We start from the raw sequence: 26,756 nt of genomic DNA on the forward strand, positions 1-26,756 counted from the left end.
TGACGCCTCCCTTGACAAAAAAAAGGTTTAAAAAAATGTACCAATCAGCGTTGAGCTAAACTGAGCGAGCTCAACTGTGAATGGCCCTGGCGCACCCAAAGAAAATTGTCAAGGAAAGCCAGCTTGAATTTTGAAGTCACTCCTATCAAATCCCATTGAGAGCATATGTCATTGACAGATAGGGATTTGGACTTCTGGTTTTACTTAATTCTCCATACTGGCCAATGATTTTTATGATTTATTCATACATTGATGTAGAAGGCTAATGTTAACTAGCTAACGTTTCCCATGAATGTAAGTTAGGCTTCCAAGCAAGCATTTTAACCAGTTAGGCTAGGACAACCAAAAATAAAAGCTTCTACTGTATGAAAGAGTGATAGACCGTTTCGACAACATGAAAGAGAGAAGGATGGCATTGGCGTTTCTCTACAAGTAGGGTGACGCCTCGATCACACCGACAGCATTGTTGTATTTTGGTACACCAAAAGTACATTCATTTCTAATGGTACGCAGCGTTTGCCTAGCAGCATTGCGTTGCAGAGGCAGTTGCAGTGCATTCTGTGTGGTGCATACGTTGGATTTATCGAACGTATGCGTCAAACTGTATGCATAGACGGCTTGACAGAAATGGTAGCAGATGGTAAATGTTGAACTTTTGTTGCACACATATCCAGATGATGCTGCTTACCATTTTGTGAAATGACGCTGTCGGTGTGATCAAGGCGTGACACGTGATCTAAACTACCTCGCCAGACTAGTGCAACGGATGGGTTGAGTTGCACATAGTTTAGGACTAAGTGGAATGGTCCCAAACAACTAAACTGTACTCACCTGTCAAACAACTAAACTGTAATTACCTGGCATGCTATAAATCCTGAATGAAATGCAGCCTACACCTCTAGCCCACGGATAAAATCACTGCACCCTGCACACACACACCCATCATTTGAATTTGTTGGAAGCAGCATGAGAGAAGATAGCTCTCAAAGTTAATCTGATTTTGTGGAAGATAAAAAAAAGGAGCAAGTTTAAGGTAAGAATAATCAAAAAGCCTTTATTGCAGACAAATTATGATGATTTTTCATTTGCCCCTCCTTGGATTAGGCAAAAGATATCAGAACTCAAGTAGGCATGGTCTAAATTGGCATTTTCCTGGATTAAAATGTTATCTTTGAATAATTTTATTAAGCCTATAGGCATGGGGCTATATATTTCAATGGCAGACCAGTGTGTATTCGATGGTCATGAAATCACCTTTGTTGACTAAACCAGAACAAAGGTGAGTTTACCCCTTAATTTGTGAGCATGTGAAATAAAACCTTCATTAGGCTATTATGCAGCACTGTGTAATTACAATGCAAGGCTTCAGGAAATATGTACTTGTAAAAGGTTGTACTGATTATAATGAGCTAATGCTATAATGCCTATACATTTTCAGCTGTTTTATTAAGACCTATGCATCTATTCTACATGACAAGCTATTATTCGTTTATTATTGATCTCTTCACAGGTGTTGAGGATTCTGTGACACCCAACAGATACCCTGCTACCCCCAGAATGATTATCTTCAGGCATAGAAAAGGCCGTCTTATCACCGTTCTACTCATCATTATCTTTGTGTTACATACTGGACAGCTATTCTCCAAGTCACTTGTTGATTTGGCAAAAATTGCCCTTCGGCTGCTGGGCAGGAAAATCTTTCCAAGTCATTGTGCATGTATCAAATGTATGACTCAGCCGGATGATGACCTCTGGTTTCAGAAGCGCTTCATCAGGTCTATCAAACCATTTCTGACTAGAGAGAACAAGAAACTTAATGAAGATACCAGAGCATGGTGGCAGGTAATTATTATATATTTTTAGATCAACTGTTCTTTAAAATGATACCTTACCACAATGGCAGAATAAACAGAATTGGACAAATAAAAGCATTGTCAGCGCACGTACATAGAAGGGTACCTTGGGGGAAAACACCCCCTTAACCTTTTCCCCTGTGAGTTCCAAATATCTCTAACTGTCGCCCCAGCGCCAGTTGTTTTATGCATGTGATGTCAGAATGCACTCACTGTTCCAAAATGTGATTATTACGTAACAGGACAGATAACACGCACTGCCTGCTAATTATCTATAGGCTGTGTTTCAACTTGTCAATTTCAAATAATTTTCTAACAACTTTTCTTTTCTAACAAACAGAATTGAGGTGTGTTCCGCCTCATTAATTCACATAGAAGTATCCCATTTCAGTGTTGCGGACAATTTCTTTTTGAGGTTTTATGGAGCTGGACAAACTTCTCTCTTTGAGGAGAGCCCAAGCACTTCCACAGTATTTCTGCAGATCAAGTATGCAGACATTTGCGCAGTCTTGCACAAACTGGCACATTTTCTGGCCGGCGCTCGCATTGCCTTCTTTGTGGTTTTCCTTACAAATAACGTTCTACATGTGTAAGTGCCTTATTTTCTGTATATCATGTTGTCGTTTCTACTGTAGCATACAGCATGTATGTATGTATGTATGTATGTATGTATGTATGTATGTATATCACAAAAGTGAGTACACCCCTCACATTTTTGTAAATATTTGAGTATATCTTTTCATGTGATAACACTGAAGAAATGACACTTTGCTACAATGTAAAGTAGTGAGTGTATAGCTTGTATAACAGTGTACATTTGCTGTCCCCTCAAAATAGCTCGACACACAGCCATTAATGTCTAAACCGCTGGCAACAAAAGTGAGTACACCCCTAAGTGAAAATGTCCAAATTGGGCCCAATTAGCCATTTTCCCTCCCCGGTGTCATGTGACTTGTTAGTGTTACAAGGTCTCAGGTGTGAATGGGTAGCAGGTGTGTTAAATTTGGTGTCATCGCTCTCACACTCCCTCATACTGACTGGTCACTGGAAGTTCAACATGGCACCTCATGGCAAAGAACTCTGAGGATCTGAAAAAAAGAATTTTTGCTCTACATAAAGATGGCCTGGGCTATAAGAAGATTGCCAAGACCCTGAAACTGAGCTGCAGCACGGTGGCCAAGACCATACAGCGGTTTAACTGGACAGGTTCCACTCAGAACAGGCCTCGCCATGGTCGACCAAAGAAGTTGAGTGCACGTGCTCAGCGTCATATCCAGAGGTTCTCTTTGGGAAATAGACGTATGAGTGCTGCCTGCATTGCTGCACAGGTTGAAGGGGTGGGGGGTCAGCCTGTCAGTGCTCAGACCATACGCCGTATACTGCATCAAATTGGTCTGCATGGCTGTCGTCCCAGAAGGAAGCCTCTTCTAAACATGATGCACAAGAAAGCCTGCAAACAGTTTGCTGAAGACAAGCAGACTAAGGACATGGATTACTGGAACCATGTCCTGTGGTCTGATGAGACCAAGATAAACTTATTTGGTTCAGATGGTGTCAAGCGTGTGTGGCGGCAACCAGGTGAGGAGTACAAAGACAAGTGTGTCTTGCCTACAGTCAAGCATGGTGGTGGGAGTGTCATGGTCTGGGGCTGCATGAGTGCTGCCGGCACTGGGGAGCTACAGTTCATTGAGGGAAACATGAATGCCAACATGTACTGTGACATACTGAAGCAGAGCATGATCCCCTCCTTTCGGAGACTGGGCCGCAGAGCAGTATTCCAACATGATAACGACCCCAAACTCACCTCCAAGACGACCACTGCCTTGCTAAAGAAGCTGAGGGTAAAGGTGATGGACTGGCCAAACATGTCTCCAGACCTAAACCCTATTGAACATCTGTGGGTCATCCTCAAACGGAAGGTGGAGGAGTGCAAGGTCTCTAACATCCACCAGCTCCATGATGTCGTCATGGAGGAGTGGAAGAGGACTCCAGTGGCAACCTGTGAAGCTCTGGTGAACTCCATGCCCAAGAGGGTTAAGGCAGTGCTGGAAAATGATGGTGGCCACACAAACTATTGACACTTTGGGCCCAATTTGGACATTTTCACTTAGGGGTGTACTCACTTTTGTTGCTAGCGATTTAGACATTAATGGCTGTGTGTTGAGTTATTTTGAGGGGACAGCAAATTTACACTGTTATACGAGCTGTACACTCACTACTTTACATTGTAGCAAAGTGTCATTTCTTCAGTGTTGTCACATGAAAAGATATACTCAAATATTTACAAAAATGTGAGGGGTGTACTCACTTTTGTGATATTATGTATGTATGTATGTATGTATGTATGTATGTATGTATGTATGTATGTATGTATGTATGTATGTATGTATGTATGTAGGGAGCAGAATATATTTACAGTTTTATTCACATTTAAGTACTGGTGACAAATAATGCATTCCAATTATTGCATAGATTGTAATGGACACCTATGATGTGTGTAAAATACTTGTACTAAAGGTTGTACTGACTATAATGAGCTAATGCTATAATGCTTTGGCTCCATGTTTGTTGACATTATACAATGCATTCTGTCAGACCAAAGATGTTATAATGAGGTGAAGGAATGATTCACTCATCTTTTGAGTAAACTTCCAGAAGCGAATGAAGGGAAGTGAATGATACTAGATGACACCCCCCCTTCAACATGCATATTGCAAACAGAACAAACTCATCTTGTCTCCTCTTATTATCATTGGTTGATGCAAAAAAACAAACATGGCGGCACGCATAAACTACACATCGTCGGATTACTTTCGATTTCTAGAAAGTGTTTTACTCAATTATTTAGATCAATGGTGAGCTCGCCCGTGATGTGACGAATTATAAATAGTAATTGCTATTAGCTCATTCATATTGTGGTTTCTGTGTTACGTCAATCTTTCCTCAGTTAGTGCTAGAACTAATGTAGCCTACAATTTCCAGTTTGGAAGATTGTGCGGGGACTTGCTTCCATTCAGCCACAACAGCATTAGTAAGGTCAGGAACCGGTGTTAGGCAATTAGGCCTGGCTCGCAGTCAGCGTTCCAATTCATCCCAAAGGTGTTCGATGGGGTTGAGGTCAGGGCTATGTGCAGGCCAGTCAAGTTCTTCCACGCCAATCTTGACAAACCATTTCTGTATGTACCTCACGTTGTGCATGTGGGCATTGTCATGCTGAAACAGGAAAGGGCCTTACCCAAACTGTTGCCACAAACTTGGAAGCACAGAATTGTCTAGAATGTCATTGTAGGCTGTAGTGTTAAGATTTCCCTTCACTGGAAGTAAGAGGCCTGAACCATGAAAAACAGCCTCAGCCCATTATTCCTCCGCCACCAAACTTTACAGTTGGCACTATGAAGTCGTGCAGGTAGCATGCTGGCATCCGCCAAACCCAGATTCGTCAGTCGGACTGCCAGGTGGTGATCCATGATTCCTCACTCCAGAGAACGCGTTTCCACTACTCCAGAGACCAATGGCGGCGAGCTTTACACTAATTCAGCCGACGCTTGGCATTGTGCATGTGGATCTTAGGCTTGTGTGCAGCTGCTCGGCCAAGGAAACACAATTCATGAAGCTCCCGACGGACAGTTCTTGTGCTGACATTTCTTCCAAAGAAAGTTTGGAACTCGGTAGTGAGTGTTGCAACCAAGGACAGAAGATTTTTATGTGCAACATGCTTCAGCAATCAGCGGTCCCATTCTGTGAGCTCGGCCTACCACTTTGCGGCTGAGCCGTTGTTGCTCCTAGACATTTCCACTTCAAAATAACAGCACTTACAGTTGACCGAGGCAGTTCTAGCAGGGCAGAAATTTGACGAACTGATTTGACGAACTGACCCTATGACAAGGCCACGTTGAAATTCCTTGAGCTCTTCAGTAAGGCCATTCTACTGCCACTGTTTGTCTATGGATATTGCATGGCTGTGTACTTGACTTTATACACCTGTCAACAACGGGTGTGGCGAAATAGCCAAATCCACTAATTTGAAGGAGTGTCCACACATACAGTGCATTCGGGAAAAATGAAAACAGGTGCATCCTGTTTCCAATAATCATCCTTGAGATGTTTCTACAACTTGATTGGAGTCCACCTGTGGAAAATGCAAATGATTGGACATGATTTGAAAAGGCACAAACCTGTCTATATAAGGTACCACAGTTTACAGTGCATGTCAGGGGCAAAACCAAGCCATGAGGTCGAAGGAATTGTCCGTAGAGCTCCGAGACAGGATTGTGTTAATGTACAGATCTGGGGAAGGGAACCACAACATTTCTGCAGCATTGAAGGTCCCCAAGAACACAGTGGCCTCCATCGTTCTTAAATGGAAGAAGTTCAGAACCACCAAGACTCTTCCTAGAGCTGGCCGCCTGGCAAAATTTCGCAATCAGGGGAGAAGGGCCTTGGTCAGGGAGGTGACTAAGAACCCGATGGTCACTCTGTGGAGTTCCTCTGTGGAGATGGGAGAACCTTCCAGAAGGACAACCATCTCTGCAGCACTCCAACAATCAGGCCTTTATGGTAGAGTGGCCAGACGGAAGCCACTCATCAGTAAAAGGCACATGACAGCCTGCTTTGAGTTTGCCAAATGGCACCTAAAGGACTCTCAGACCATGAGAAACATGATTCTCTGGTCTGATGAAACTAAGATTAAACTCTGTTGCATGAATGCCAGTCATCACATCTGGAGGAAACCTGGCACCATCCCTATGGTGAAGCATGGTGGAGGCAGCATCATGCTGTGGGGATGGTTTTCAGTGGCAGGGACTGGGAGACTATTCAAGATCGAGGGAAAGATGAACAGAGCAAAGTACAGAGAGATCCTTGATGAAAACCTGCTCCAGAACATTAAGGACCTCAGACTGGGGCGAAGGTTCACCTTTCAACAGGACAACGGCCATAAGCACACAGCCAAGACAACGCAGGAGTGGCTTTGCACACTCTTGGCATTCTCTCAATCAGCTTTATGAGGTAGTCACCTGGAATAATTTGAATTAACAGGTGTGCTTTGTTAAAAGTTAACAAAGAGTTGTGTGAGTTGTGACAAGGTAGGGGGGTCAGTTGTGCTTAATCAGTTGTGTTGTGACAAGGTAGGGGGGTATACAGAAGATAGCTCTATTTGGTAAAAGACCAAGTCCATATTATGGCAAGAAGAGAAACAGTCCATCATTACTTTAAGACATGAAGGTCAGTCAATCTGGAAAAATTCAAGAACTTTGAAGTTTCTTCAAGTACAGTTGCAAAAACCATCAAGAGCTATGATTAAACTGGCTCTCATGAGGACCGCCACAGGAATGGAAGACCCAGAGTTACCTCTGCTGCAGAGGATATGTTCATTGGAGTTACCAGCCTCATATTGCAGCCCAAATAAATGCTTCAGAGTTCAAGTAACAGACACATCTCAACATCAACTGTTCAGAGGAGACCCTGTGAATGAGGCAAATTGCTGCAAGGAAACCGCTACTAAAGGACACCAAGAAGAAGAGACTTGCTTGGGCCAAGAAACATGAGCAATGGACATTAGACCGGTGGAAATTTGTCCTTTGGTCTAGAGTCCAAATCTGAGATTTTTGGTTCCAACCACCATGTCTTTGTGAGATGCGGTGTGGGTGAACGGATGATGACTGCATGTGTGGTTCCCACCTTAAAGCATGGAGGAGGTGGTGTTATGGTGTGGGTGTGCTTTGCTTGTGACACTGATTTATTTAGAATTCAAGGCACAGTTAACAAGCATGGCTACCACAGCATTCTGCAGTGATACGCCATCCCATCTGGTTTGGGCTTAGTGGGACTATAATTTGTTTTTCAACAGGACAATGATCCAACACACCTCCAGGCTGTGTAAGGGCTATTTGACCAAGAAGGAGAGTAATGGAGTCATGCATCAGATGACCTGGCCTCCACAACCCCCCCAACCTCAACCAAATTGAGATGGTTTGGGATGAGTTGGACCGCAGAGTGAAGGAAAAGCAGCCAACAAGAGCTCAGCATATGTGGGAACTCCTTCAAGACTGTTGGAAAAGCATTACAGGTGAAGCTGGTTGAGAGAATGCCAAGAGTGTGCAATGCTGTCATCAAGGCAAAGGGTAGCTATTTGAAGAATCTCAAATATAAAAACATTTTGATTTGTTTAACACTTTTTTGGTTACTGCATGATTCCATATGTGTTATTTCATAGTTTTGACACTGTATAATAATAGTGACAGTGTAGAAATTAGTAAAAATAAATGAAAACCCTTGAATGAGTAGGTGTTCTAAAAATGTTGACCGGTAGTGTCCATATATATACACACACACACGTGTGTGTGTGTGTGTGTGTATAGCAAGACTAGTGGCATCCAGGGAAAGTGTTACATTTTTGGGGGTGACAGAGTGGTTTCTGTGAAAATGACTGGAGGGGGTTGTTTAACCCCAAGACACCCTAACCTACATACACAGACCTACAAAGCAACAATATATACTATCCCATGTCATAAAAAAAACTTAAACAAATTGGAAAAGTGACCTGTGGCAGGTAATTTATTATTAAAAACTTCATTACAGTATCCTACCCCATCTCTAAAAAACAACTGGTCAACTGTGCAGAAACAGTAGTGTCCTTTGTAGATTAGCCTATTAACGTTCCTGTTGGTCAATGAATGCGCCAAACTACCACTATACTGTAGCGAATGGCGGGGCAGCGAAGCAAACCCAGGTCGCTGATGTGAAAGACAAACACACATATACTCATCGCACCAATAGGGTTAACCCAGTTGTAACGTGGCTCATATAGTGTGGATCACGACAATACATTCAAATGTCAAAACATGTTTATTGTTTTCTAAAGTTAAGAACCTCCAATAGCTTAATGTAGTCGAATGATTTTATGTGTATTTTCATATTGACGTGTTCATATGTGGGAGTTTCTTTCAGAATGAACTCTTATTGGATGTTTTAGGCGGCAGTTTAAAAACACGGTCACTGACAACTGTTTGCTATTGTCATCAACAATAGCAACAACAGTGTAAAGAGCAGGTGGCTGGATTCAATATGTATGGATTTTATTGATGTATTACGTTTCTTTGGACAGAGACAATGTTGAACAAAAACAGTCTCATTATCCTGATCCGTTGCACCAGATTTAGCCAACAGCTCATTTCCATTTGCAGTCCCTGGGCAGGTGAAAACGTAAACATGAAACCATGAAATACAATGAGATATCACTTCAGTGTGAGGGTTTTCTCTGATGTTATGGTGTGTGATTTGCACGGTGCTGTTTTTGGTGTCTATCTGTTGTGTTTTATGTAGGCTATTGGCTGGTGGAATCAAATAAAGTACTATCTTACCTTATCCCCAGAAATTGCAGAATGACAGTAGCACAGCCACCTTCGGAGAGGTGGTGGAGAAGTTGTTCCAGGTCATCCCTGATGATGACCTCTACATGGACGCAGGCCCTGAGCGCTGTAGGACCTGTGCTGTGGTAGGGAACTCTGGGAACCTCAAGGGCTCCCACTACGGAGCCCTCATCGACTCCAATGATGTCATCATAAGGTATAGTCCAACAAAGGGTGTTGATAGACTTTCCACAAAGCCTGTTTCAGCATGGGCAGTGCCATTGAGGACTCAGCAGGAGGGATTCGCTATCCTTCCTACCTCCAAATGTGTACTTGTTCACTTCCCTTTAATGATTTGAAAGGAAATGACTATATAAGAAATATGGTGGAAACTCCCACTAGCCCATGCCTCCACCAATCCAATGCTTTTGGATGTGTGAGAAGTAGTGAACAAGTGCACACTCCAGGAAAAAAGAGCAAACATTCTATAGTTGGAGGTGTCAATAAACCACCAACCTTGGCTTTATGCCTGTTCAGACCGCACACTCCAGGTAGCAGTAAGCACCATTTCAGTTTGTTTCGTGACTGCCAATAAACCATTAGAAGTAGAATAAGAAGAAATCAACTACTTTAAAATAGAGATAGCCCTCAAAGGCGCCACCAATGCTGTCACTATGTGTTTTGAATTCAAGTGCTTTGAAATATTGTTGTCATGATATGGGTCACTGCTTATCTTTTTACTGCGTTATCCAGAATGAACAAGGCTCCTACCTCTGGCTATGAGGAGGATGTAGGAAGCCGGACCACGCATAAAGTCATGTACCCAGAGAGTGCTATAGATCTGGACAACACCACCAGGTTCCTGCTGATCCCTTTCAAGACTCTGGACCTTCAGTGGCTACCCGGCGCCATCACCAATGGATCTAACATCATTTAGTGAGTAATCACTTATTATAGATTCTCTTTTGATTAGTCTAGCAGTTTGTTACACCATGCATTTTAATAAGATTACATAGCACCTCCGGATGAAATCAGTCTTATTTTATTCAACAGCTCATATTTACCTCTTAGACCAAAGATAAAGGCCAACAAAGATTTGGTGAGTACCTTGTTGATCATGATGTATTTAATGTTATTATTATAAACTAGTGGCCTTGTGGTTAGTGTCCGCCCTGAGATTGGAGATTGGAAGTTCAATCGCCGGCAGAGTCACACCGAAGACAAAAAAAATGGGACCCAGTGCGTCTCTGCTTGGCACTCAACTTTAAGGAGATAGATTGATGATAAGGCCCTCTGATAGACTAGCATCATGTCAAGGGGTGATACTTGTACATCAAGCTGCCTCACCTTACAGAAACAGGATATAGGCTCCTGTTCCTATAGCCATTCCAGTGCCAGCCTACTTACTTTACTACAAAACATCTACAGAGTCAATGATATCTAATGAATTATATTTTTATATTTTGGACACTATGATACACTTGTAATGCTTGTAATTGAGGATCTGTGTTAGGTATGGGCAGAGCCATCTACTACGATAAATAACTATACATATATAAATACATTTAAATAAATTAAATATGGTTCTTGGTATGGGTGGTTTCTTAACAAAAGGCAGTGAGGTCAGAAATTATTTGGATTGGTATTTGCCTCAAGGCAAATGTGTCATTAAGAGTCATGACCTGGCTCATAGTTTGAGACTGCATCAGAATGGAAGTGTACTAACAGTGCATCATGCCTTCTATTCTCTGACAATTTCAAATCTAACAGCGTAAGTTCTCAAATTTGATGTATCACAAGTCATCGTTCCTCTTTTTCTAATTGAATCACATTGATATATACATGTTATGTATAATATCTTCCACACAGGTCTTGGTTCTTAATCCTGCATTTATGAAATATGTTCATGAAGTCTGGCTTGACTATCAAGGCAAATACCCCTCCACTGGATTCATGGCTTTAATATTAGCCATACATATTTGTGACGAGGTAAGACTTCTTATACATATCTACATACATGCACTGCTAGGAATGTGGATAGGAGTGTACTTTCTCAGCTCTCTACAAGACACACTGGATAATAAAGAAATTACACAATACACACCGTATACTACACACAATGGGAGTATAGAGGAACAACACTGACATCTAATGGCTTTAAGTAGGTCTGGGTGATATGGCCTAACAATTTCAAACTTATGGGTGATTCACTATATATATATATATATATATATATATATATATATATATATATATATATATATATATATATATATATATATATATATATATATATATATATATACTGCTCAAAAAAATTAAGGGAACACTTAAACAACACAATGTAACTCCAAGTCAATTACACTTCTGTGAAATCAAACTGTCCACTTAGGAAGCAACACTGATTGACAATACATTTCACATGCTGTTGTGCAAATGGAATAGACAAAATGTGGAAATTATAGGCAATTAGCAAGACACCCCCAAAAAAGGAGTGATTCTGCAGGTGGTGACCACAGACCACTTCTCAGTTCCTATGCTTCCTGGCTGATGTTTTGGTCACTTTTGAATGCTGGCGGTGCTCTCACTCTAGTGGTAGCATGAGACGGAGTCTACAACCCACACAAGTGGCTCAGGTAGTGCAGTTCATCCAGGATGGCACATCAATGCGAGCTGTGGCAAAAAGGTTTGCTGTGTCTGTCAGCGTAGGGTCCAGAGCATGGCGGCGCTACCAGGAGACAGGCCAGTACATCAGGAGACGTGGAGGAGGCCGTAGGAGGGCAACAACCCAGCAGCAAGACCGCTACCTCCGCCTTTGTGCCACCCTTTGCATTGATGACAGCAATGCACACTCTTGGGATTCTTTTAACCAGCTTCATGAGGTAGTCACCCAGAACGCATTTTAATTAACAGGTGTGCCTTGTTAAAAGTTAATTTGTGAAATTTCTATCCTTCTTAATGCGTTTGAGCCAATCAGTTGTGTTGTGACATGGTAGGGTTGATATTCAGAAGATAGCCTTATTTGGTAAAACACCAAGTCCATATTATGTCAAGGACAGCTGAAATAAGCAAAGAGAAATGACAGTCCATCATTACTTTAAGATATGAAGGTAAGTCAATCCGGAAAATGCCAAGAACTTTGAAAGTTTCTTCAAGTGCAGTCGCAAACACCATCAAGAGCTATGATTAAACTCGCTCTCATGAAGACCGCCACAGGAAAGGAAGACGCAGAGTTACCTCTGCTGCAGAGGATAAGTTCATTGGAGTTGCAAGCCTCAGATTGCAGCCAAAATAAATGCTTCACAGAGTTCAAGTAACAGACACATCTCAACATCAACTGTTCAGAGGAGATTGACATGAATCATGCCTTCATGATCAAATTGCTGCAAAGAAACCACTACAAAATAACACTAATAAGAAGAAGAGACTTGCTTGGGCCAAGAAACACGAGCAATGGACATTAGACCGGTGGAAATCTGTCCTTTGGTATGATGAGTCCAAATTTGAGATTTTTGGTTCCAACCTGCATGTCTTTATGAGACACAGAGTAGGTGAACGGATTATCTCCACATGTGTGGTTCCCACCATGAAGCATGGAGGAGGTGTGAGGATGTGGGGGTGCTTTGCTGGTGACATTGTCAGTGATTTATTTAGAATTCAAGGCACACATAACCAGCATGGCTACCACAGCATTCTGCAGCGATACACCATCCCATCTGGTTTGGGCTTTGTGGGACTATCATTTGTTTTTCAACAGGACAATGACCCTAAACACACCTCCAGACTGCGTAAGAGCTATTTGACCAAGAAGGAGAGTGATGGAGTGCTGTTTCAGATGACCTGGCCTCCACAATCACCCGACCTCAACTCAATTGAGATGGTTTGGGGTGAGTTGGACCAAAGAGTGAAGAAAAAGCAGTCAACAAGTGCTCAGCATATGTGGGAACTCCTTCAAGAATGCTAGAAAAGCATTCAAGGTGACTACCTCATGAAGCTGGTTGCGAGAATGCCAAGAGTGTGCAAAGTTTTTTTCTTTTTTTTCTTCTTTAAATAAGCTACTTTGTACAATTAAATGTAAAATACACTGCATTTCAAACAAACAGCAATACAACTAATGAATTCAGGGCTTGTGAAATTATACCTAGGCTAAATATAAGCCTTCCATAACATGAGACCCACTAATCATTTAATTATTTCATGAAAATAGTTTAACCATTTTTTTCTATCTTGCTTTCAAGACTGTCTATCAAAATGCCCTTTATGTTTCAAATTTAAATCAGAACCATGCATACTGCACATTCACTAATAATGACAAACTTCTTGTAGCAGGCATTATAGAAAATGAAGACAGGTCTCATAAACAATCTCCCAACCACAAGCCCACGTGCTAGTTGTAGCCAGCTTATCTTGATATTTAAAGTGGAACTGACAGTGGTAACTACTTTGCAGATTGAAACAAACAATCATAGTCAAATATACAATTCCCAATTTATACTAGAAAACCAACTTTTAAAAATCCCATGACGCAGAGTAAGACATTGTTGGCAGTTCAATGCATGACTAATATAATTCACCAATAAATGCTTCACTAGTCCAACAAATATTATATCTGGTTGTAAATTACAGCTGGCCAGGTACATTGTTTGCATCCTCCATTCATATGCACTGTTTCAGTTTCAATGACTCAATATTTTGGACAAAACGGACTAATGTCACTAAGGCTGGGAATGTCAATACAATCAAACTAGCTAGGGCAATGATCACAAGTCAGTCATAACGTGTCAGATACTGTATGCTAGTTTATCTATTTATTTAACACGCTAAAAACACTGAGTATAACGTTACCTAGCTAGCTGCTGGGAAGATGTTGTCATTGGAAGAGTTGGTGAAAGGCCGACTTTTCCCCCCATATCGTTTTTCTGTGGCTACAGCTAGAGATGCAGGTGTTTTTTGGTTAGCTAGCAAGAAATGTAAATCACTTCGCTTGCTATGCTGAAATTGAACGACTGTTACAGTTAATCGAATGTATTTGGCATCGATCGAATGGGCAGGCAGGCAAATGTCCATTCCGTTGTCAAAACGTGGGTTGGGACACGCATGCATTGGGCGAGCAGGCGCCTATTCTCCATCGTTTATCAGTTTGACCGCCAACTACAAGCTGAAAAACGTTCAGTTTATCTACCGTTTCCACGTTAGATTTGAGCTCATCTCGCTCTGGCTAACAGTTGTTGATCTTGATGATGTGCATAGGCAACTGAGAGAGCCTACCTGTTCATGGTTGCTTGATCAATAGGACTGTACATTTCCCAGATGTAAGACTCCCGTGGTATTTACATATTTGCACAAATCCATTCAGGTGTATTTTGTGGCTTTTGGTGAATGCTTTATATTGCGCTAAAGTCCTGCTGTTGCTAATGCATGTAAACACATTCCAGTTCAAAGTAAATCATGGCAGGCCGATGTGGCACATGGCTTATTTGCATGTAGGCCTACTGTAGCTCTGATTTGCTATAGCGTATGGGTCTGTGTAAGACTCCAGTGTTGAACAAGATGTTTTTATTAAAGGTTTTATTTGCTGCAGTGTGTATTAATTGTCCAAACGCATGGCCGTTTTCCCACTGTAATTGCTAAAGAATTTTCACAAATGCCTTACTCTACCTCATTCTCAAACATTCTATGAATGTATGAAATGTAAAAATGAGCACATCGAAGTGTTCGCTTGTCAGAAAATGTCAAACAGAAAGTGTATATGTAATACTTTAGCTTCCGTCCCTCTCCTCGCCCCTACCTGGGACCCCCTTCGCACATCAACAGCCACCCACGAAGCATCGTTACCCATTGCTCTAGAAAAGCCGCGGCAGTGGCTTGCATCCACGACAGTGCGTGTGCTTGGCCGGTGAGCGCGTTCCTGTAAGACGTAGAGTCGCAAGCTAGCGCGAGGACGCGCTCTTTGAAAGGAGAGAGTATTGTAACGACCCTGGGGTTATAAGCGCGGAAATCGACTCTGCAGCACGAGCATGCTTTAGCGGGATAGTCAATAGCGCGCCGGACTTCGGGCTAGAATATATGCACAAAAAGCTTATTTCTCTCAAATGTTGTGCACAAATGTGTTTACATCCCTGTTAGTGACCATTTATCCTTTGCCAAAATAATCTATCCACCTGACAGGTGTGGCATATCAAGAAGCTGATTAAACAGCATGATCATTACACAGATTCACCTTGTGCTGTGGACAATAAAAGGCCACCAAAATGTGCAATTATTGGACACAACACAATGCCAGAGATGTCTCAAGTTGAGGGAGCATGCAATTGGCATGCTGACTGCAGGAATGCCCACCAGAGCTGTTGCCAGAGAATGTAATGTTAATTTCTCTACCATAAGCCGCCTCCAACATTGTTTTTGAAAATTTGACGGTAAGTCCAACCGGGCTCACAACCACTGACCACGTGTAACCACACCAGCCCATGACCTCCACATCAGGCTTACTCACCTGCAGGATTGTCTAAGACCAGCCACCCGAACAGCCGATGAAACTGTGGATCTGCACAACTGAAGAATTTCTGCACAAACTGTCACAAACCGTTTCAAGGAAGCTCATCTGCGTGCTCGTCGTCCTCACCGGGGTCTTGACCTGACCACAGTTCCACGCCATTTACAACTTCAATGGGCAAATACTCACCTTCGATGGCCACTGGCATGCTGGAGAAGTGTGCTCTTCATGGAGGAATTCTGGTTTCAACTCTACCGGGCAGATGGCAGTATGGCATCGTGTGGGTGAGCAGTTTGAGATATAAATGTTGTGAACAGAGTGCCTCATAGTAGTGGTTGGGTTATGGTATCAGCTACGGACAACGAACACAATTGCATTGTGAATGCACAGAGATACCGAGACGAGATCCTGAGGCCCATTGTTGTGCCATTCATCCGTCACCATCACCTCATGTTTCAGCATGATAATGCACGCCCACATGTCGCAAGGATCTGTACAGAATTACTGGAAGCTGAAAATGTCCCAGTTCTTCCAAGGCCTGCATACTCACCAAAAATGTCACCCAATGAGCATTTTTGGGATGCTCCGGATCGACCTATACAACAGCGTGTTCCAGTTCCCATCCATATCCAGCAACTTCGCACAGCCATTTTTTGTATTTAATTTTTTGTATTTCACCTTTATTTAACCAGGTAGGCCAGTTGAAAACAAGTTCTCATTTACAACTGCGACCTGGTTAAGATAAAGCATAGCAGTGTGACAAAAAACAGAGTTACACATGGGATAAACAAAAGTACAGTCAATAACAATAGAAAAATCAATATACAGTGTGTGCAAATGGAGTAAGGAGGTAAGGCAATAAATGGGCCGTAGTAGCAAAGTAATTACAATTGAGTAAATTAACACTGGAGTGATAAATGTGCAGATGATGATGTGCAAGTAGAAATACTGGTGTGCAAAAAGTAAATACAACAATATAGGGATGAAGTAGGTAGTTGGATGGGCTATTTACAGATGGGCTGTGTACAGCTGCAGCGATCGGTAAGCTGCTCAAACAGCTGATGCTTAAAGTTTGAGAGGGAGATAAGTCTCCAACTTCAGCGATTTTTGCAATTCGTTCCAGTCATTGGCAGCAGAGAACTGGAAGGAAAGGCGGCCAAAGGAGGTGTTGGCTTTGGGGATGACCAGTGACCTGCTGGAGTGCGTGCTACGGGTGGGTGTTGCTATGGTGACCAGTGAGCTGAGATACCTAGCAAAGACTTAGATGACCTGGAGCCAGTGGGTCTGGCAACGAATATGTAGTGAGGTCCAGCCGACGAGAGCATACAGGTCGCAGTGGTGGTTGGTATATGGGGCTTTGGTGACAAAACGGATGGAACTGCGATAGACTGCATCCAGTTTGCTGAGTAGAGTGTTGGAGGCTATTTTGTAAATGACATCGCCATAGTCAAGGATCGGTAGGATAGTCAGTTTTACAAGGGTATGTTTGGCAGCGTGAGTGAAGGAGGCTTTGTTTGCGAAATAGGAAGCCTATTCTAGATTTCATTTTGGATTGGAGATTCTTAATATGAGTCTGGAAGGAGAGTTTACAGTCTTGACACCTAGGTATTTGTAGTTGTCCACATATTCTGAGTCAGAACCGTCCAGAGTAGTGATGCTAGTCGGGCGGGCGGGTGAGGGCAGCGATCGGTTGAAGAGTATTCATTTAGTTTTACTAGCATTTAAGAGTAGTTGGAGGCCACGGAAGGAGTGTTGTATGGCATTGAAGCTCGTTTGGAGGTTTGTTAACACAGTGTCCAAAGAAGGGCCAGAAGTATACAGAATGGTGTCGTCTGGGTAGAGGTGGATCAAGGAATCACCCTCAGCAAGAGCGACATCATTGATATATACAGAGAAAAGGGTCGGCCCGAGAATTTAACCATGTGGTACCCACACAGAGACTGCCAGAGAAGAGTGTGATAACTGTGCTTAAAACATCAGACAAGCTCAGTAGCCTACATAGAGTTGATTTTATTAAAACACATAGGGTGTGTCTATATAGGGGAAAAATACAAGTTAAAACATTTTGACCAATTGATTGGTCGAAAGAACAGACAACTGTAGGTGGACCAAGATTTTTTTTTTGTCGGGGACAGCCCTAGACTGACAACATTCCACAGGCCACAATAAACAGCCTGATCAACTCAATGTGAAGGAGATGTGTCGAGCATGAGGCAAATGGTGGTCACACCAGATACTGACTGGTTTTCTGATCCACGTACATACCTTTTTTTCTGTATTCCCAGTCATGTGAAACCCATAGATTAGAGCCTAATTTATTTATTTCAAGTGACTGATTTCCTTATATGAACTGTATCTCAGTAAAATCTTTGAAATTGTTGCATTTAGATTTTTGTTTAGTGTAGAACAGTTGAATTGTTATGAACACACACTTTTTTCCATCTCCAACTGTTTGAACAGCATGCTAGTCTGTCCACTTTGTTCAGATGTTGAAATCAAGTGGCCACCTTATTTCTCAGAATGAGAACGAGTGGCCAATTACTTAGTTTTTTTATGCTCATTGCACATTTATAAAACACAGACTAGACAGCTAGTATAAAAGTCTGTGGCTAAAATGCTGCTAGCAGTACCCGTGCATGACAATGAATGTTCATTGACAGGCTACTTTCAGTTTAGTATTGTCTGCTCTTTGCTCAATTTGAGGAGTTGATACATAAAAAGAGCATCATTAGAAAGGTTAAGTTCTCCTCTAATACAGTAAAATAATGTCTCAATGTGTTTCGGTGCCCATATGACCCATTTTGATTGACCAAACAAAAAATGCAAATAGTGTTAAAAGCCGCTTGTCAGAGAGGAAGAAATGACATTTGATCTTTGTTGTGAATGGTAGGAGGGCGAGGAGCTGTGTGTGTGTGCGTAAATGTTAAAGTGCACAGTCTTGAAGGAGCGAAGGAGAAGAGACCAAAAATACACGAGAACAAGCGAACATAAATTAAATTTAAAAATCCCACTTGATTCTTGTGATACATGCATTTGGTGCTAAAACACAGTAATTAAATTGCTCAAACCTACCTATAGGTTGCATTAACAAAATATCACATTGCCATAAATACAACCTTTCATAAACCTTATTATTAAACTAACTCTACATTTAATTCCAATGCAGGTGAATGTGTATGGATTTGGTAAAGACAAAGATGGCCACTGGCACCACTACTGGGAAGCACTAACCAATAAATGGCTCAAAACTGGAATACATGATGGAAACTATGAGCGCAAGGTCGCCATGAAGCTCTCGGAAAAATTCAAACTACAGATATATTAAGTGATGTTGGTAACTCATCCAGATGATTTAATTCACAGTTGTATGCTGCAAAAATCTTTTGAAAAAAGTCATCATCAAATAGGTGTTCGCTTATTGTCTACATTGCACAGCATTTACATATTATTTTAACCTTATCCTTTTATCTGCACTACCGATTTTGGTTTTGCATGAACTTGAACCGATTGTTTCCGTTTTAACTTAAAGTAATCAGCCGTTATTAGCCATTAAATCAAATGTCTCCCTTGTAGCAAAATATTTTGAGTTGTACATGAGTGAGGGTGGTTGTGTTTTTGATGCCATGGACAACTAGTTTTATACTTTCTGAACCTTATTTGGCTACTTACTTGAATGAAAGGACTATTACTTACGTGGGAGGATTTTGTTTATACTTTTCCATTGACTGATTAAAATAATATACACAACCTGCATCAGTTAGGCTTACATGCCCTTTGGTCTGTATGGATTTATCACATCGCTGTATGACCATAAGTACAACACTGACATCTAGAGGCTAAACACTGGTATAATGTGTTACATTGTTAGACGTCACATCTCATTGCTATGAAAGATGACTTTATTCAAAATGATCACTTACATATTCATTTATACGTTTAAATGTTTTACCATCCTCATAAAACACGACTGAGTGAATGGGAAGTGACAAGGAGCTTATGGCCAGGTTGTCAGTTAATCATAACAAATAATGTCATCCAGCAACAACAGGACAAGTCACATACCAAGAAATACAAACTTTATACATTGTTGAACATAATATACTCTACAGGCATATTCACGTCTCGGGTTGGATCCCTGCTAGTTTTAAAGGTAGCAGACATCCTACTCTGGAACTTTGATATGCCTGTGGAGCAGGGCTCTCCAACCCTGTTCATGTAGCACTGCCCACCTGTAGGTTTCACTCCAACCCCAGGTGTGACTAACCTGATTTCAGTTTATTAACCACCTTATTATTAGAATCAGGTGCACTAGATTAGGGTTGGAGTAAAAACCTACTGGACAGTAGCTCTCCAGGAACCAGGTTAGAGAGCCATGTTGTAGAGTATATTATAGAAAATTTGGCCAAAATAAAAAAGTTCAATATTCATAAATTAATGTGACAAAAATTAAAATACAACTCACTACAGAGCAAGTGGTACCGATTTTTGTAGCACCAACAGATCTAAAATTATGGAGTTATAAAGGCCTGTGTAAGGCCAAAATGTCAAACATTTCAACTTCAATTAATTATTTCTCAATTACGCTTTAAAATACAAACGTAAAATATATATCAACAATCCTTCCTCCAAAGGACCAGTCTATGGATTACATTTCATTAAAATCCTGGTCTTATTCTATCCTTGTTTCCTGAGAAATCACCCTGTTATAGAGTTGAGCTAGCGCGGTGCTGGCCATAAGACTTGTGGTAGATGACAATCCTCCATCCCTAGCATGGACCTGCTGTCGTTCTTCCTGTTTGGTTGGACGTCTATCCAAGCCAGTTAAAGTAAACAGCCTTCTCCCAGCCTCTGCTGCCAACTCACAGCTGAGTGTAGGATGTTTACATTAACTGTAGTCTTAGCACTGTATAGACTGTGTATGGTGTCCTCCAGATTATGTTAGAGCTAAGGAGTGGATATTACAACTGAGATGCACAGGTTAAGAGTTTATGTAGAACAGTTGTCATAAAATGTATTTCAGCATTCCATTGAAATCAGTAGAGAAGTGTTATTCAATCTTGGTCATGGAGACCCACAGGTAGAACTGCCAGCTTCTGATTCAGAGCTGAGCACTGTGGGCTTGTCCATTAGCTATCCTACATTAGGTTTATTAGTCGTGCTGGAGTGGCAGAAAAGCATCCACATCTTGTGGGTCCCCAGGACCAGGGTTGAAGAACACTGAACTTCGGCATTGGTAAGGATGCAGACTGTGGTAGTAAGTGTCTTTAGCAGGTCAAGCAACACATGCTACTGATCTGCTTCCCAGTAGGAGATGGAGGCAGCCAGCAGCAGCAAACACCTGACTGAAAGCTCTGATGATAGAGAACAGATTCCAGTCGGGGATGTTTACAGCCCCAAACAGCCCTCATTTGGCACAAACCAGGTGGGATAACATCAGGGTGGGAAAAGTACCCAATTGTCATACTTGAGTAAATGTAAAGATAACTTAATAGAAAATGACTCAAGTAAAAGTCACCCAGTAAAATCCTACTTCAGTATAAGTTTAAAAGTATTTGGTTTTAAATATACTTAAGTATATTTTAACAATTACATTTACTTTTAATACTTAATATAAGGAATTTGAAATGATTCATACTTAAACAAACCAGACAGCACCATTTCTTGTATACTTTAAGGATCGCCAGGGGCACGCTCCAACACTTAGACGTCATTTACAAATGAAGCATGTGTTCAGTGAGTCTGCCAGATCAGAGGCAGTAGGGATGACCAAGACGTTCTCTTGATACGCGTGTGAAATAGACAATTTTCCTGTCCTGTTAAGCATTCAAAATGTAACAAGTGCTTTTGAGTGTCAGGGAAAATGTTTGGAGCAAAAAGTACATACTTTTCTTTAGGAATGTAGTGAAGTAAAAGATTCCAAAAAATATAAATAGTAAAGTACAGAATCAGATACCCCCCCAAAACCCCCAAAATACTTAAGTAGTACTTTAAAGTATTTTTACACCACTGAATAACATTCATGCATCTTATTTTACAGCTTGCACAATCAACAAAAAAATGCAGTTCACTTGCATCTTCAAAAAAGTACAAATTTAGAAAAGTATGCACTCAATACTGTAAGTCGCTCTGGACAAGAGCGTCTGCTAAATTACTCAAATGTAAAAAATCCCAATGAACAGTTACACGGCTCACAACGCAATATGTTATAAAGTATAGCCTACAAATTGGGGCCAAGCATAGCTATCCACACACGACAGAGCTCGATCTCATTTAGCAAAAAGCTTTGTTCAGAAATGGGTGTGTTTGGGGAGAGGCATTGTGGAGATGTTGAGGGTCAGAGGGGTCACCAAAGCCATTCCTTCCCAGCCCCCAGGGTTGAATCCCAAATGGCACCTTATTTCCTATATAGTGCATTACTTTGGTCAAAAGTAGTTCACTATATAGGTGATAGGGTGCCCTTTTGGAATGCACAGCACTACCCCAGAGCAGATGGGGTAGAAATGAATCCCAGCCAAGAGGCCCAGGCCACTGGTTGACCCAACAAATGGGCCTGGGTCAGGAGAGCAGTGACATTGTGCACCACCAAGAATCAACTCCTGACCCGTTGTTCTCCCAACTCAACACATTATGGACAGCTGAGAAACAGTGCTGGAAAACACTGACATGAGGCCAAGAAGGATGGCTGGAGGGAGGATGTTGCTCAAATGATAGCCAAACGGCACCCTATTCCCTATATAGTGTACTACTTTTGACCAGGGTCCATTCTGAATCACTTGAGGAACATCCTCCTTTCATCGCCCAAGCCAATCACTAGTTCTCCCTTTTTACGTTGATATACACATGACTAAGAGCACAATCATCAATATACAGTACATTGAATTAATACAATGGCATAATTGAGGACATGAAACAAATGTAATGAAGATAAAAGTGCATACATCTTTGAGATAAAGGAACGCTATCATTGATACTAATTTGCACTAACTAGCTAATAGACATCAGTATACAAGCTGGCTGGCTAGCATAGCTACAATAGCCAAGAATTAAGAGTGTCCTTCCATAAACTAGTAAGCAGTCAGACGGCACCGGTACACATGCGTTCTATGCCTGCCGATGCCCGTTGTTACCTAAAGGTGGCTAACAAGCTCAACATGAACAAGAACATACTTTTCTTTTGTTGTTGTTTGACAAGGTTCTTGAACAGCAAGCGGTCTACTTTGTGCTAGTTATCTACTTTTCTAGCTTACGTTAGTTAGCTAAAATTGCAAATGTTAGCTAGTTAAGCTATTCAGTGAATGAGGTGTCAAGTAACTATTCTCTCTTGCTACCCGAGTCTTCCTTCAACTGTATGTAAAACCACTAGCCAACAGAGTAGTTAGCTGTGTATATCACAGTGACTGTAAAGTCAGCCTTTGAAGATTAGCTAGCTAACTTTTCTGGCTAGCTACCATTAGCTAGCTAACGGGTTTCAACTGATATGACTTGACAACTCCTTACCACCAGCTTCTCCGCCTATTCCCAGACAATTAAAAGGCGGTATCCTTCACAACAAACCACTTCACTAAATGTTACTTTTGTTTCTGCAACAGTTTAAAACTCCTTTCTCCAGTTTGCTACCGTTTCACTCACTTCTATTTATTTTGACCTTTGGTTACCCGACACTGATATTGACGTCTTGTCATGGAAACAGAACTCCGCCTACTTCTTCTTCGATGAGGTTTAACGGTGGTTGGCATCCAATAAATGTTGCATTACCGTCACCTACTAGACTGGAGTACAACTCCCTTATTCTCCAAGTACCCTTGACTGCAGTGTGCAGTTCGGCCCGGCTCAATGTTGGCGGAGTCAAACGTTTTACTCAGCCCACGTTTTATTTTCTTCCATCTGAGGTTTGACTGTCACACACTAAATACAAACACACACGTTTGTGCAAGGCACACGTTGAATACAAACATATTTCCTTTTTGAAGATCGTAAGAAATATTATATAAAATGATACCAGCACATGTGCTGTAACACTTTTTGCTTCATGCTTTACTTGAGACAAGCTACTAATATTGTTGCAGTGAACAACACACTTGTTATGTATATCATGTACTGTTCAAATTGTGTTGATAAATTATTTCATTGAGCATATACAGTGCCTTGCAAAGGTATTCATCCCCCTTGGCATTTTTCCCATTTTGTTGCATTAATTAATGTAATTATTTTTTTTAGATTTCATGTAATGGACATACACAAAATAGTCCAAATTGGTCAAGTGAAAAAATATATATAACTTGTTTAAAAAAAGTCTAAAAATGGAAAAGTTGTGTATGCACATGTATTCACCCCCTTTGCTATGAAGCCCCTAAATAAGGTCTGGTGCAACCAATTACCTTCAGAAGTCACATAATTAGTTAAATAAAGTCCACCTGTGTGGAATCTAAGTGTGACATAATCTGTCACATGATCTCAGTATATATACACCTGTTCTGAAAGGCCCCAGAGTCTGCAACGCCACTAAGCAAGGGGCACCACCAAGCAATGAAGACCAAGGAGCTCTCAAAACAGGTCAGGGACAAAGTTGTGTAAAGTACAGATCAGGGTTGGGTTATAAAATATCCGTAACTTTGAACATCCCACTGAGCACCAATAAATCCATTATTAAAAAATTGGAAGAATATGGCACCACAACAAACCTGCCAAGAGAGGGCCACCCACCAAAACTCACGGACCAGGCAAGGAAGGCATTAATCAGAGGCAACAAAGAGACCAAAGGTGTCACGAATCCCGCTTCCTGAGTCTGTTTTTCCTGTGTTCTGTCCTGGAGTGTTTTTTCCGGTGTCCTGGAACGCACCCTGTCTGGTTGCCGGACGACGTAGCTGGTTGGGAGATCTCAGATTTACCGCAGCTGTTTCCATTCCGCTATCATCACCCCTCCACTTCATAAGCACTGACCTGACATCCATTCCCTGCCGGATTGTTAGCCATGAACAGTATGTTGTGCCAGTGTATCAGCCTCCAGTTTGATAGTTTGTTTTGTTGTTTTGTACGTTTTGCTTGCCTTGAACTCACCTCCGTTTTTTCTGTCTACAGTCATTCACCCGGAACACTCATCTCATCCCTACCTGGTCGTCGGTGACTTCAGTTACTTCATTGGATCTTCCTATTCAATCCCATCAACTCACCTCCGCTGCCCGCTCCATCACTTGGATTTTTCTATCACTACATTCAAACTTGTAAATAAATACTCACCTTCGTCTTACTCTCCTTGTCCTGGTCTGCTTCTGGGTTCAACTTTAGAAAACTGTGACAAAAGGTAATCCTGAAGGAGCTGCAAAGCTCCACAGTGGAGATTGGAGTATCTGTCCATAGGACCACTATAAGCTGTACACTCCACAGAGCTGGGCTTTACGGAAGTGGCCAGAAAATAAGCAAACGCGTTTGGTGTTCACCAAAAGGCATGTGGGAGACTACCCAAACATATAGAAGAAGGTACTCTGGTAAGATGAGACTAAAATTGAGCTTTTTGGCCATCAAGAAAAATGTTGTCGGCACAAACCCAACACCTCTCATCACCCCGAGAACATCATCGCCACAATGAAGCATGTTGTGGAGATGTTTGCCATTGGCAGGGACTGGGAAACTGGTCAGATTTGAAGGAATGATGGATTGAGCTAAATACAGGGACAATCTTGAGGAAAACCTGTTTCAGTCTTCCAGAGATTTGAGACTTGGATGGAGGTTCACCTTCCAGCAGGACAATGACCCTAAGCATACTGCCAAAGCAACACTCGAGGGGTTTAAAGGTAAACATTTAAATGTCTTGGAATGGCATAGTCAAAGCCCAGACCTCAATCCATTTGAGAATCTGTGGTTTGACTTAAAGATTGCTGTACACCACGCTTACAGAGACATACCCCAAGAGACTTCTAGCTGTAATTGCTGCAAAAAGTATTGAGGGGGTGAAGGGGGTGAATAGTTTTGCACGTTCAAGTTCAGTTTTTTTTGTTATTTCTTGTTTGTTTCACAAAAAAATATATTTTGCATCTTCAAAGTGGTAGGCATGTTGTGTAAATCAAATGATACAACCCCCCCCCCCCAACCAAATCTATTTTAATTCCAGGTTGTAAGGCAACAAAATAGGAAAAATGCCAAGGGGGATGAATACCTTCGCAAGCCACTAGATATACAGTTACTATCTATCCTGATTTATAAAGCCATTTACTTTCCTCATGAGAATAGAGACAGACTATACCATATAGACACAGTGACAAGCTGAATGTGCTTTGTACATTAAGTTATACCAGCTCTAGTAAAGAGATTTAACACAATTAACAATTGGAACAATTTACACAGCAGACAAAAATGGCTTCACTCCTGCTCCTTAAAAGAAGCAAAGACAGTCATTTTCTTGTCAACTGCCTCCACATAGAACATCTCATAATCTCTCTGTAACGAGAACATGAATGGTTCCTTGAGGAGAATATTTTCCTCTTCATCCAGGCCATCGTACAACCGTAGTTCTTTAAGGGTTGTAATGCGGTCTTCCCCGTCCATCTCAATTACACTTGGGAGTGTTACACTCAATTACACTTTAAATGTTTGGCGTTCGCACCACCTTGCTGCCTCTAGGGTGTCCCTTAGAAGAACATCTGCTTCCTTGAAGAAAAAGGAAGAATAAATATTAAGAGTAGTGCCTCATTGAGTGATCAAGTCAAATTACACCCCACTTTCACAATACCATCATGCAAACAAAAGCCACTATTACTAAACTACTCAACAAGTCATCACAACTATTATATCTTGCCAATCATCAAGCCTTCCTCATTACACACAGTAGACTACATACCCAGTTCACAGCTCTGAGTACGCTGTGCAATTTGTTTTTACGTTTCTTCTAGAAAGAAAACAGATTGTGGTCAAGTAAGTAATGTAAGGGAAGCTCTAGGGATGTGTGTACAAGAATGCATCTTACTTTAGCTAATAGCCTATACAGTACCTGATCCTACAGAGCTGGATGCTGATGTGACATGCTGTGACTTCTAGAGGGGGGGGCGTCTTCTACACCCCACAGTT

The 26,756-nt window shown here is 41.6% G+C and overlaps 1 protein-coding gene across 1 annotated transcript; it reads left to right on the plus strand.

Annotated features, from left to right (window-relative positions):
• Window positions 1-1,557: 1,557 nt before the first annotated feature.
• On the plus strand, window positions 1,558-19,020 carry LOC129820006 (CMP-N-acetylneuraminate-beta-galactosamide-alpha-2,3-sialyltransferase 1-like). Its single transcript, XM_055876790.1, has 6 exons — window positions 1,558-1,842; window positions 9,226-9,419; window positions 9,956-10,138; window positions 10,256-10,301; window positions 11,072-11,191; window positions 18,862-19,020. Exons 1-6 carry the CDS (start codon window positions 1,558-1,560, stop codon window positions 19,018-19,020), a joined length of 987 nt encoding a protein of 328 aa, XP_055732765.1.
• The last annotated feature ends 7,736 nt before the right edge of the window (window positions 19,021-26,756 follow it).

The sequence above is a fragment of the Salvelinus fontinalis genome, chromosome 22 (genome assembly GCF_029448725.1).
Source record: "Salvelinus fontinalis isolate EN_2023a chromosome 22, ASM2944872v1, whole genome shotgun sequence".
NCBI classification, from domain to species: Eukaryota; Metazoa; Chordata; class Actinopteri; order Salmoniformes; family Salmonidae; genus Salvelinus; species Salvelinus fontinalis.